Source organism: Tyto alba, unplaced genomic scaffold (assembly GCF_018691265.1).
Source record: "Tyto alba isolate M040663 unplaced genomic scaffold, T.alba_DEE_v4.0 Super-Scaffold_5, whole genome shotgun sequence".
Taxonomy (NCBI): Eukaryota; Metazoa; Chordata; class Aves; order Strigiformes; family Tytonidae; genus Tyto; species Tyto alba.
In genome coordinates, this window is record NW_024881326.1 from 24,512,071 (window position 1) to 24,525,012 (window position 12,942).

The 12,942-nt window shown below is 62.6% G+C and overlaps 2 protein-coding genes across 3 annotated transcripts; both read right to left on the bottom strand.

Moving 5' to 3' along the window:
- Positions 1 to 4,904: 4,904 nt before the first annotated feature.
- LOC122154854 (mediator of DNA damage checkpoint protein 1-like) lies at positions 4,905 to 9,058 on the bottom strand. Of its 2 annotated transcripts, none has more exons than XM_042807542.1 (2): positions 7,102 to 9,058; positions 4,905 to 6,849 (listed from the first exon to the last, which is right to left on the bottom strand). In XM_042807542.1, the coding sequence occupies exons 1-2, from the start codon at positions 8,035 to 8,037 to the stop codon at positions 5,176 to 5,178; spliced, it is 2,610 nt and encodes an 869-aa protein (XP_042663476.1). In that variant the 5' UTR covers positions 8,038 to 9,058; the 3' UTR covers positions 4,905 to 5,175. The 2 variants fall into 2 exon arrangements, with proteins under 2 accessions (XP_042663476.1, XP_042663475.1); XM_042807541.1 differs by having other exon boundaries at positions 4,905 to 6,861.
- Positions 9,059 to 10,856: 1,798 nt separating this feature from the next.
- On the bottom strand, positions 10,857 to 12,928 carry LOC122154841 (skin secretory protein xP2-like). The gene has a single exon (XM_042807305.1). It carries the CDS (start codon positions 12,659 to 12,661, stop codon positions 11,027 to 11,029), a length of 1,635 nt encoding a protein of 544 aa, XP_042663239.1. The 5' UTR covers positions 12,662 to 12,928; the 3' UTR covers positions 10,857 to 11,026.
- Positions 12,929 to 12,942: the final 14 nt, after the last annotated feature.

A 12,942-nucleotide genomic window follows, 5' to 3' on the forward strand; every position in this document is an offset into this window, starting at 1 on the left:
TATTTCAACAAAATTAGGACGCTGCATGAAAACAGTTTTTCCTTTAAAAAGTTGTCCAATTAAAAAGCACTTTCTTTCTAAATTTCCCTTATTAATGTTTTCTAAATTACAATTCATAATGAAAAAAACTACTCAGTATTCTTTAGGAAGTAGCTCCTACTATCCCACTCTGTTATGTAAGCTATCAAGTGTTAGTGGTACCTACAGAACAGCTAATAATTTTTAATCAATATTGAAGTTATTGAGTCCAGTTGATCCAAGCATGCTTTACTCAAAAAGAAGGGAAAAGAAAGCAAAGCAGAACTGTGCAAATGTAACTAAATTAGCTTTCCTTTGCATTTCTAGAGGGGTGAAAAAAAAAAACCAAAAAAGCTCTGGTCTTAGTTGAAATCTCTTGGGTTTGCATAGAGGCAAACTGATGCTAAAGAGGCCTCTGTTCACTAAACCCTTTCAAAATACAATTTCTTTTAACAGCTGACACTACTGGAACATTGTACAGTGTGGCATTTAGTTACATCGAGCTCACTGGAGATAAGCATCCCCTTTATATCGGTGCCATTCCTCAGGGAGCAAGTTGGTTTTCTGTAGCCCTAGTGCACAAGAGTTACAAAAAGACATAAATAAACTTGAACAGACTTCTAGTAATATAATGTAGTATTTTATAGTTAAGAGGAGTCAGTGTGTTAAAAAAGTGAAAGCAGTCTCATCATAAGGTAATTTTTGGTTTCTGTACAAATGGTTGACACGAGACTTCTGGGCTGGTAGGTATCTATTTTGTACAGTAAAAGTAACGTTCAGGTCCATGTGTTGTGCAACACAGAGATATGCTGTACTCTCAGAATCAGAATAATTTTTGAAAGAAGCCACGTAAAGGAATAGTTACCATCTACCTCTAGCTTCCCCCTGGGAAGCTCTATTAAATAGCCAGCTCCTGAATGCTATCACTGAAGCAGTGAGGACTTTCAGCTCAAATGGAAGTGTTCCCCTTGTCGCTCATAAGCCTCTGAAAAATGATCCACAAAAAGCCAGCCTCATCCCTTTGAGACAGAGTTGAAAACTAGTTAATTAACCTTCAAATTCATACCCCCACACACTGTCAGGTGGTTTAAAAACAGCTGAAGCATAAACCTTTCAAGTATTTGCAGATCCTACTTAAGGAATTCACTTCTGAAATAACAGAAGGGTTGACAAATATAGTGAAGTAGCTAATCACTACCACCCTACAGCAGACTTGACTGTGATGCTATTGAAATAACAAGCAATGCATTTCTGAGCTTTGGAACTCCTTGTCACGGGACATCACAAATCCTAGAAATGCACAGAACTGACTCTCTCCTGTGGATTTTTCAGCTATTGCCTCACCTCAGTGTGTCAGAGGATTCCTGCACAGTGACATACATGCTGCAGTCTTCTTCCTAAGGCATCTGCCACAGGCAATCCAAGGCCAAACACGAGCTGGCCCTTTCATGGAACATGGCATCACCAGCACTGACATCGCAGTTAACAATGCAGCCATAGTTACAGCTGCTATACAAGTGTGTAGTATTTACTTGACTTAAATCAGTCAGAAGAGTTTTGAACAGCTCCATAGAAAACGTAGAGAGGGCTGGGGAAGCACCTTAGCACAGAATTCTATGAAAACTTTTCCTCTATTAAATCTGCAATATTCCAAAGTATCTTTAGAAAACCACTGAAAATACCTGTTGAGCTGAAGTTCAAAGACTTTTAAAAAACAGCAGAAGGTTTGTTACATAAGAAACGTGTGACTAGCAAAAAGATAAGGTTTTCAACTCGGAAACCGCAGGAATCGCCACTGAACACTCTCAAAGGTGAGGGGTTACACCGTTTTACCATCAACTGTACCAATATCCATTCGGTGTTTGGAAGGAAGGTGCTTCCAAAGAAGTTTAATAAACGCCCCATGGTCCCAAACCTCACACTGCTTCCTTACTGTAACAACTTTTACTCAGGAATCTGTTTGATCTTAACCGAAGAGCACCCAAAGGATTTTTAAAGAGCAGCACCAGAATGCTTTGTCTTGTTCATGATGCATTCTGTATCATACCTCCCAGTCACAGCAAACTGATGCACACACTCTGAAACAGTAGCCCAGAAAAACTCTGAAATTCTCCCAAATCCACGTGATCCCATAAAAAATGATACCTGGTACCTCCTTTGGCAGCAGCCAAATTTACTAATTTTGACATTGCTGTTCATAGCGCTTGGTTTAATTTATCATTGTTTGAGATGAGAACTGGCCCGGAAAATAGAGTTTAATCGAATGATCATACAGGCAGAAGCAAGACAATGAGCCCCACCATCATATGACAATTTGGCATTCAATGAGACTACAATTTGAATATGTGAAAGAATTGAGTATGATTATCAATACTTTCAAAGGGGGGAAATGTTGCAAATACCTTAATAATATAGTTTGAATCCTAGAATATAATTTCAATTTTAGTTTAAAATACGACCTTGATTTAAAATGGAGTTATAGCAGCTATGACAATATATGGTATGTTGAGGCCCTTTGGAACAGATAAATAGTATGGTGTTTGCCTTAATCACTACAGGAATCGTTATGGACCCTGAATCAAAACAATGGGTACTGATGATGGATCTTGAGTTAAAATAACTCTGTAACCATGACTCTGTAACCATGACTCTGCTGAAAAAGTGTATAAATATGCTGTGCATTGTACCTGTCAGTGAACATGTCTTTAGCGGAGTTACACCCTGTGTTCCCCAGCGCTGGAATAAAGAAGTGCCTGCTTATCTGCTGGGTGTAGATCAGTTCTTTCGCGATTGCCACTGCTAACACTGGGGCTCCCCAGCGCTGGCAGGGTCCGCCGGGGGGGCCCGTGTCACAATGGCCTTTGGGTGCGAGGAGCCCCCGCGTCACAATGCCCTGGCGGGGGCTGTGGGGGCACGGGGGACCGGCTGGAACTGACTGGGCGTGGCTGCCTCGCTCTCCCCTCAGCGCGGCCAAAGGCGGGAACCGGCTGCGCCCGGCGCGAGGCAGCCCCGCGCTCCCCTCAGCGCGGCCCCGCCCATGGCCGGCAGCGGCGGGAAGCGGCGGGAACCGGCCGTGCCCCCCCCTCCCCTCAGCGCGGCCCCGGCCCGCGGCTCCCCCGTGCCCCCGGGCTCTGCGGGGCTCGGTCCCGGCCCCCGCAACAGCCTCTCCCACCGCCCTCCGGGTAGGCCAGCACGCAGTTCCCCACGGGCTTTTGCGACTGGAGCAGTTTGATCTCTCTGAGCCGCCAACTGCCCGGGGCCCCTGTGGAGGCGAGTGGGACAGCTATCTTCCCGAAGGTCAGGATCCCCACAGACAACACGCAGGTGTCATCACAGCAGAGCTAACGGCAGTCGTCTGCCTCGCAAAGCCATTTTGGAGGTGAATTGTCGTTGGGTGTTTCATTCCCAGAGCCCCAGCGGGGCGGCCAGCGTGTCCACCTGTACCGCCAGCCTGGGGGTCCCCCGTCTGTCTCTTACTGGGGGGAGCTGTGAACTGTGTACTGGGGAACACAGGTTCCAGTACCCATCCCACAGCAGTGCCAGTGCTCGCACGTGGCCAAGGATCTGGCTCCTTTCTCCCCGCTACTCGGTGTCCGGAGGCGATTCCCTCCATGAGGGACTTGGGGTTAATGTCCCGACTGGCCCATCCATTTTACTACGCGCGGAAAAATATAAATCTGCACGAGGAACTTGATCCCATTTCTCTACTCGTTTACAAAATAAAGACAATTGTAATATGGGATTCTAATTCCAGGATCCTCCTTCTGGCCATTTTTCCTGCTCGTTTTACAGGGCTCGCGCTGGCCGGGGGCACACACGTGGGGTGGGGGGGTGCTGGGGGCGTGAAAAATACACGCCCAGGCACAAGACTGGTTTGTAAAGCAGCTGTAATTCTGTGCTGGCATTGTCCAGCCGCAGGGGGGGCTGGGGGCTGCTTTGGGGGGGGGGGGTGCTGCACCCAGGCAGCGGTAGCAGTGACGGGGGGTGGGGGGGACACGGACGAGCACAGCAGCTGCGGCAGCGAGGGGCAGGGGGGTCTGCGCACAGGCAGAGCTGCCCCTGCAGCCATGGGGGGGGGGGGGTGTTTGTGTGTGCGGGCGAAGATCACAGCAGAAGGGTAAAGGAGGAGCAAAGATGGAGGCAAAAGTGAGTAGAAAAGGGCCCAAGGCGCTGGCTGGCGAGAGCAGAAAACCTGAAAAACAAAGCCTGGATATCCAAGGCAGCGGCGGACATCCAGCAAGGAGAACGACCGCGGCTGAGCAACTCGGTCGTTCCCCGCCCCTGCCTTGGCCGCAGCAGCTCGGCTCGTTGCAGCGCTGGAAGCGAGGTGGTGCTGGAGCACAGCAAAGGCGAGGAGGAGGAGGGACTGGCCCCCAGCGGAGCCGGCAAGCGCTGAGAGCCCCGCAGGGCACTGCCCGCCTGGTACCTGCAAATACTCCGGCCTGATGGAAATCAGCTGCTGCTCCAGGGATGCAAAACCCGGTTTAATCCCTGCAAGGAAAGCCTTGCTCGGCCACAGCTTCAGCGCGAGGGGCACAAGGCACACGGTTGCTTCTGGAGGCTGGGTGACAAGGCTGGAAAAGGAGCCCAAGGGCAGCAGGAAGGCCCGTAAGGGCAGGACTGGAAGGAAAGCCTCGATCACACAGCGCCACGGGAGGGAATCCCCAGCAGTGTACGGTGCTGACTCGCTGCCGGGAGAGCACAGGAGGGTCCTGAGAATAGAGGGAAACGGGGCTCACAGCGGTGCTCTTCCAGCCCGTTCCTGGGGAGACCAAGAGGGTGATGCAGTGTGGAGCAAGCGCTGGGTAAACCAGAGTTTTACAATAGACCTGAAATGATCTAAGTCGCTGATGAGAAGAGGAGAGAGGTGGGTGGGAAGGGAGGTGGAGGGGACCCCGGCAGGCCGCTGGCCGGCCACCGCTGCCAGCTCTGGGCTCGCCCCAGCCGCTGCGGGGACACCCTGAGGACAGAACCTGGCCCAACACACGGGCACCATGGAGAGAGGCCGGCGCAGGCCCCGGGGGCTGGGGAGCGGGAGCGCCGGCGGCACGGGCAGGGCCTGGGGACGATGCAACAGGCGCAGACGAGCGCTGGCGGAAGGAACACGGTCACCTTTATTTATTGGGCTGGCAAAGCGCCCGCAGCCGAGCGGCGGGCTCAGGGGGCGCTGGCGGCCGGGCGCTCCTGCTCCTCCGGCTGCCCCGCCAAGCAGGAGCAGCGCAGCGCCCTGCGCAGAGCCCGCAACGCCCGCCTGAAGAGGGAGGGCCGTGGCGGGGCAGCCGGGGCGTGCGGGAGGGCGGCGGCTCCTGCGGTGGCGGAGGCCGGGGCGAGGCGGGGTGCACCAGCACCTGCTGCAGGGTCTGGAGGCGAGGGAGACACCGCTTCACCCTCGCGTGCGGCCGGGGCGAGGTGGGGTGTGCCAGCACCTGCCGCAGGGTCTGGAGGCGAGGGAGACACCGCTTCACCCTCGCGTGCGGCTGGGGAGAGGTGGGGTGTGCCAGCACCTGCCGCAGGGTCTGGAGGCGAGGGAGACACCGCTTCACCCTCGCGTGCGGCCGGGGAGAGGTGGGGTGTGCCAGCACCTGCCGCAGGGTCTGGAGGCGAGGGAGACGCCGCTTCACCCTCGCGTGCGGCCGGGGAGAGGTGGGGTGCGCCAGCACCTGCCGCAGGGTCTGGAGGCGAGGGAGACGCCGCTTCACCCTCGCGTGCGGCCGGGGAGACCAGGGCAGCGGCGGCCTCTCCTGGGCGATGGGCTTCGGGCGCAGGAGAAGCCCCGTGTGCTCGGGCCACGCGCGCCGCTGGGACGCGAGGGGCTGCACTGGCCTCGTCCCGGGGCTCTGCGGCCGGGGCACGCTCCTTGTCCGCAGGTGCCGCAGCAGTTGTCACTTGGGTCGCGGCGTCGCTGCAGCGGGGCCGGTCCTGCTGGTCCACTGGCTGCTGGCCGGGTCGCTGATTGCCAGCCAAGACTTTTTGCAGTACCTCGCTCACCAGGCACTTGACCGTGGCCTGCAGAGCCGCCTCGAGGGCTGTGGGGCTCTGCGGGGCAGGCTGGCTCTCTGCTGCCTGTGCTGCGGGGTCCTGCTGCCTGCGGACGGGAGATGCAGCCTCTTCGTCCTCCTGTGTGGTTGGAGCACGAGGCGTGCGGCGGTGTTCTTCTCCCTTGGCAGCTCCAGCCACGGCAGGAGGGGTCGGTTGGGCCTCGGTGGGACCCTCCGGGGCAGGAGACGCGCTCTGCAGGTCAGCGGCTGCCTCTCCTGCCACCCCCCTGGGGGGCTGTGGGGGTTCCAGCGTGGGGGTCCCGTCTGTCCCTCCTGCTGCCAGGGGTCCAGCGTGGGGATCCTGCAGGAGCTCTGCGACAGCGGGGTTCACCCATATGCTGTGGATGGTGATGTCTTCCAGCCCCTTCTCCTCCTCCTTGGCCACCGGCTGCTGGCTGGGTCCCTGGCACGCACCGAACAGCCTGTTCAGGACCTCATCCACAATGCAGCGGGCCGTCTCCACCACGTGGGCGACACGGAGTGCTCGTCTGTTGGGGGCAGCTCTCTGGCTCCCCTCTCTGGTGCTGCTGCCCCGAGCATCTGGGACGAGGTCCCGGCCGGCTGCGGTCCCGCTGGCGGTGCCCCTGTCCCCCGCAGACGGGGCCGAGGGTGCTGTCGGCAGAGGTGGCAGCTTGGGGCAGGCGCCGGCAGCTCCTGCGGGCCGAGCTGCGGGTGCGGGGTGCCCGGGTGCCGCTGCTATCTTGGGGAGGTGCAGCAACGCTGGCTGACGTGCTGCCTCCTCCCGCGACACCCTGGTGTGTGGCACAGACTCCCCGCACCTCACGGTGTACACCTGCAAGAGGAGCTGAGGAGAGGGGCTGTTGGGTGCCTGTGGCACGAGCCCCAGTGCCCTGGGGGGCGCTGGCAGAGCTCCTGCGGCCATGCCTGCCCACACCCCCCTTGTTCCTGCTGCCGGTGCCCCGGCCGTGCTGTTGGCCAGGTGCAGCCTTGGCAGCTGCAGCTGCAGCCTTGGCCTTGCCCAGCCCTCACTCGCGAGGCGCCGGGCCGAGCCCCGCCGAGCCACGGCGCAGTCCTTGGCACTCACCTGCTGGGGCTTGACAAGGGCCTGTCGCGCGCACGTCCGGGAGAAACGCTGTTCCTGGTCCTGCTGCTGCTGCTGGAGCTGCCCTGGCCCCGCGGCCCTGCCCGGGGGAGCAGGCGCAGGGGCCTGGCCGGCAGCACCGCTGCTGCCCCGCCGTGCGCAGGGCCCAGGCGCAGGGCGAGCCGTGGGGACCTGGCCGCCCTGAGACACCTGCACCTTGGCGGCTCCAGCTGCCGTCGCGTTCCCTGAGACACGTGTTCCGTGCTGCCTTGCACCGAACACCGTGTCCAGGACCTGTTGGACGACAGCGTGAGCTGCGTCCTCCACATCTTTGCTACGGATCGTGCGGCGCCTGTGCGGGGCAGCCCTCCAGCTCTCCTCTCTGCTGATGCTGCCCGGCACACAGCGCTGGCCCCGAGCATCTGGGACAAGGTCCCGGCCGGCTGCGGTGCCGCTGGCGGTGCCCCTGTCCCCCGCAGACTGGGCCGAGGGTGCTGTCGGCAGAGGTGGCAGCTTGGGGCAGGCGCCGGCAGCTCCTGCGGGCCGAGCTGCGGGTGCGGGGTGCCCGGGTGCCGCTGCTATCTTGGGGAGGTGCAGCAACGCTGGCTGACGTGCTGCCTCCTCCCGCGACACCCTGGTGTGTGGCACAGACTCCCCGCACCTCACGGTGCACACCTGCAAGAGGAGCCGAGGAGAGGGGCTGCTGAGTGCGTGCGGCACTCGCCCCCGCGTCCTGGCGGGCAGAGCTCCTGCAGCCGGGCTCCCCGCCACCCACCCCCCGGCACTGCTCCCCTCCACAGCCGGCTGCTGCTCCCCACTCCCGTGCCCCCCGGCTCGCCCGCCCCGCCCCGCCCCGCCCCTCACCTGGCGCCGGTTCCGCAGGCTCGGCAGCCCCTCGGCGGGCTGGGAGCGGGCGTTCGCCTCCTCACCCGTGGGCATCCCTTGGCGTCCTTGGCCTCAGACCTTCCACGAGTACTCCGGGGAGATGCTGCCTCCTGAGGGAGCTGCTCTCCGGGGAGTGGGCGCCCCTGGGCTCCTCTCGCCCCTTAAATACCCCCTCGGCCGCCTCGGGGGGGCCCGTGTCACAATGGCCTTTGGGTGCGAGGAGCCCCCGCGTCACAATGCCCTGGCGGGGGCTGTGGGGGCACGGGGGACCGGCTGGAACTGACTGGGCGTGGCTGCCTCGCTCTCCCCTCAGCGCGGCCAAAGGCGGGAACCGGCTGCGCCCGGCGCGAGGCAGCCCCGCGCTCCCCTCAGCGCGGCCCCGCCCATGGCCGGCAGCGGCGGGAAGCGGCGGGAACCGGCCGTGCCCCCCCCTCCCCTCAGCGCGGCCCCGGCCCGCGGCTCCCCCGTGCCCCCGGGCTCTGCGGGGCTCGGTCCCGGCCCCCGCAACAGCCTCTCCCACCGCCCTCCGGGTAGGCCAGCACGCAGTTCCCCACGGGCTTTTGCGACTGGAGCAGTTTGATCTCTCTGAGCCGCCAACTGCCCGGGGCCCCTGTGGAGGCGAGTGGGACAGCTATCTTCCCGAAGGTCAGGATCCCCACAGACAACACGCAGGTGTCATCACAGCAGAGCTAACGGCAGTCGTCTGCCTCGCAAAGCCATTTTGGAGGTGAATTGTCGTTGGGTGTTTCATTCCCAGAGCCCCAGCGGGGCGGCCAGCGTGTCCACCTGTACCGCCAGCCTGGGGGTCCCCCGTCTGTCTCTTACTGGGGGGAGCTGTGAACTGTGTACTGGGGAACACAGGTTCCAGTACCCATCCCACAGCAGTGCCAGTGCTCGCACGTGGCCAAGGATCTGGCTCCTTTCTCCCCGCTACTCGGTGTCCGGAGGCGATTCCCTCCATGAGGGACTTGGGGTTAATGTCCCGACTGGCCCATCCATTTTACTACGCGCGGAAAAATATAAATCTGCACGAGGAACTTGATCCCATTTCTCTACTCGTTTACAAAATAAAGACAATTGTAATATGGGATTCTAATTCCAGGATCCTCCTTCTGGCCATTTTTCCTGCTCGTTTTACAGGGCTCGCGCTGGCCGGGGGCACACACGTGGGGTGGGGGGGTGCTGGGGGCGTGAAAAATACACGCCCAGGCACAAGACTGGTTTGTAAAGCAGCTGTAATTCTGTGCTGGCATTGTCCAGCCGCAGGGGGGGCTGGGGGCTGCTTTGGGGGGGGGGGGTGCTGCACCCAGGCAGCGGTAGCAGTGTCGGGGGGTTGGGGGGACACGGACGAGCACAGCAGCTGCGGCAGCGAGGGGCAGGGGGGTCTGCGCACAGGCAGAGCTGCCCCTGCAGCCATGGGGGGGGGGGGTGTTTGTGTGTGCGGGCGAAGATCACAGCAGAAGGGTAAAGGAGGAGCAAAGATGGAGGCAAAAGTGAGTAGAAAAGGGCCCAAGGCGCTGGCTGGCGAGAGCAGAAAACCTGAAAAACAAAGCCTGGATATCCGAGGCAGCGGCGGACATCCAGCAAGGAGAACGACCGCGGCTGAGCAACTCGGTCGTTCCCCGCCCCTGCCTCGGCCGCAGCAGCTCGGCTCGTTGCAGCGCTGGAAGCGAGGTGGTGCTGGAGCACAGCAAAGGCGAGGAGGAGGAGGGACTGGCCCCCAGCGGAGCCGGCAAGCGCTGAGAGCCCCGCAGGGCACTGCCCGCCTGGTACCTGCAAATAGTCCGGCCTGATGGAAATCAGCTGCTGCTCCAGGGATGCAAAACCCGGTTTAATCCCTGCAAGGAAAGCCTTGCTCGGCCACAGCTTCAGCGCGAGGGGCACAAGGCACACGGTTGCTTCTGGAGGCTGGGTGACAAGGCTGGAAAAGGAGCCCAAGGGCAGCAGGAAGGCCCGTAAGGGCAGGACTGGAAGGAAAGCCTCGATCACACAGCGCCACGGGAGGGAATCCCCAGCAGTGTACGGTGCTGACTCGCTGCCGGGAGAGCACAGGAGGGTCCTGAGAATAGAGGGAAACGGGGCTCACAGCGGTGCTCTTCCAGCCCGTTCCTGGGGAGACCAAGAGGGTGATGCAGTGTGGAGCAAGCGCTGGGTAAACCAGAGTTTTACAATAGACCTGAAATGATCTAAGTCGCTGATGAGAAGAGGAGAGAGGTGGGTGGGAAGGGAGGTGGAGGGGACCCCGGCAGGCCGCTGGCCGGCCACCGCTGCCAGCTCTGGGCTCGCCCCAGCCGCTGCGGGGACACCCTGAGGACAGAACCTGGCCCAACACACGGGCACCATGGAGAGAGGCCGGCGCAGGCCCCGGGGGCTGGGGAGCGGGAGCGCCGGCGGCACGGGCAGGGCCTGGGGACGATGCAACAGGCGCAGACGAGCGCTGGCGGAAGGAACACGGTCACCTTTATTTATTGGGCTGGCAAAGCGCCCGCAGCCGAGCGGCGGGCTCAGGGGGCGCTGGCGGCCGGGCGCTCCTGCTCCTCCGGCTGCCCCGCCAAGCAGGAGCAGCGCAGCGCCCTGCGCAGAGCCCGCAACGCCCGCCTGAAGAGGGAGGGCCGTGGCGGGGCAGCCGGGGCGTGCGGGAGGGCGGCGGCTCCTGCGGTGGCGGAGGCCGGGGCGAGGCGGGGTGCGCCAGCACCTGCCGCAGGGTCTGGAGGCGAGGGAGACACCGCTTCACCCTCGCGTGCGGCTGGGGAGAGGTGGGGTGTGCCAGCACCTGCCGCAGGGTCTGGAGGCGAGGGAGACACCGCTTCACCCTCGCGTGCGGCCTGGGGAGAGGTGGGGTGCGCCAGCACCTGCCGCAGGGTCTGGAGGCGAGGGAGACACCGCTTCACCCTCGCGTGCGGCCGGGGAGAGGTGGGGTGCGCCAGCACCTGCCGCAGGGTCTGGAGGCGAGGGAGACACCGCTTCACCCTCGCGTGCGGCCGGGGAGAGGTGGGGTGTGCCAGCACCTGCCGCAGGGTCTGGAGGCGAGGGAGACGCCGCTTCACCGTCGCGTGAGGTCCGGGGAGAGGTGGGGTGCGCCAGCACCTGCCGCAGGGTCTGGAGGCGAGGGAGACACCGCTTCACCCTCGCGTGCGGCCGGGGCGAGGTGGGGTGTGCCAGCACCTGCCGCAGGGTCTGGAGGCGAGGGAGACACCGCTTCACCCTCGCGTGCGGCCGGGGAGAGGTGGGGTGCGCCAGCACCTGCCGCAGGGTCTGGAGGCGAGGGTGACGCCGCTTCACCCTCGCGTGTGGCCGGGGAGACGAGGGCAGCGGCGGCCTCTCCTGGGCGATGGGCTTCGAGCGCAGGAGAAGCCCCGTGTGCTCGGGCCTCGCGCGCCGCTGGGACGCGAGGGGCTGCGCTGGCCTCGTCCCGGGGCTCTGCGGCCGGGGCACGCTCCGTGTCCGCAGGTGCCGCAGCAGTTGTCACTTGGGTCGCGGCGTCGCTGCAGCGGGGCCGGTCCTGCTGGTCCACTGGCTGCTGGCCGGGTCGCTGATTGCCAGCCAAGACTTTTTGCAGTACCTCGCTCACCAGGCACTTGACCGTGGCCTGCAGAGCCGCCTCGAGGGCTGTGGGGCTCTGCGGGGCAGGCTGGCTCTCTGCTGCCTGTGCTGCGGGGTCCTGCTGCCTGCGGACGGGAGATGCAGCCTCTTCGTCCATCTGTGTGGTTGGAGCACGAGGCGTGCGGCGGTGTTCTTCTCCCTTGGCAGCTCCAGCCACGGCAGGAGGGGTCGGTTGGGCCTCGGTGGGACCCTCCGGGGCAGGAGACGCGCTCTGCAGGTCAGCGGCTGCCTCTCCTGCCACCCCCCTGGGGGGCTGTGGGGGTTCCAGCGTGGGGGTCCCGTCTGTCCCTCCTGCTGTCAGGGGTCCAGCGTGGGGATCCTGCAGGAGCTCTGCGACAGCGGGGTTCACCCATATGCTGTGGATGGTGATGTCTTCCAGCCCCTTCTCCTCCTCCTTGGCCACCGGCTGCTGGCTGGGTCCCTGGCATGCACCGAACAGCCTGTTCAGGACCTCATCCACGATGCAGCGGGCCGTCTCCACCACGTGGGCGACACGGAGTGCTCGTCTGTTGGGGGCAGCTCTCTGGCTCCCCTCTCTGGTGCTGCTGCCCCGAGCATCTGGGACGAGGTCCCGGCCGGCTGCGGTCCCGCTGGCGGTGCCCCTGTCCCCCGCAGACGGGGCCGAGGGTGATGCCGGCAGAGGCGGCAGCTTGGGGCAGGCGCCGGCAGCTCCTGCGGGCCGAGCTGCGGGTGCGGGGTGCCCGGGTGCCGCTGCTATCTTGGGGAGGTGCAGCAACGCTGGCTGACGTGCTGCCTCCTCCCGCGACACCCTGGTGTGTGGCACAGACTCCCCGCACCTCACGGTGCACACCTGCAAGAGGAGCCGAGGAGAGGGGCTGCTGAGTGCGTGCGGCACTCGCCCCCGCGTCCTGGCGGGCAGAGCTCCTGCAGCCGGGCTCCCCGCCACCCACCCCCCGGCACTGCTCCCCTCCACAGCCGGCTGCTGCTCCCCACTCCCGTGCCCCCCGGCTCGCCCGCCCCGCCCCGCCCCGCCCCTCACCTGGCGCCGGTTCCGCAGGCTCGGCAGCCCCTCGGCGGGCTGGGAGCGGGCGTTCGCCTCCTCACCCGTGGGCATCCCTTGGCGTCCTTGGCCTCAGACCTTCCACGAGTACTCCGGGGAGATGCTGCCTCCTGAGGGAGCTGCTCTCCGGGGAGTGGGCGCCCCTGGGCTCCTCTCGCCCCTTAAATACCCCCTCGGCCGCCTCGGGGGGGCCCGTGTCACAATGGCCTTTGGGTGCGAGGAGCCCCCGCGTCACAATGCCCTGGCGGGGGCTGTGGGGGCACGGGGGACCGGCTGGAACTGACTGGGCGTGGCTGCCTCGCTCTCCCCTCAGCGCGGCCAAAGGCGGGAACCGG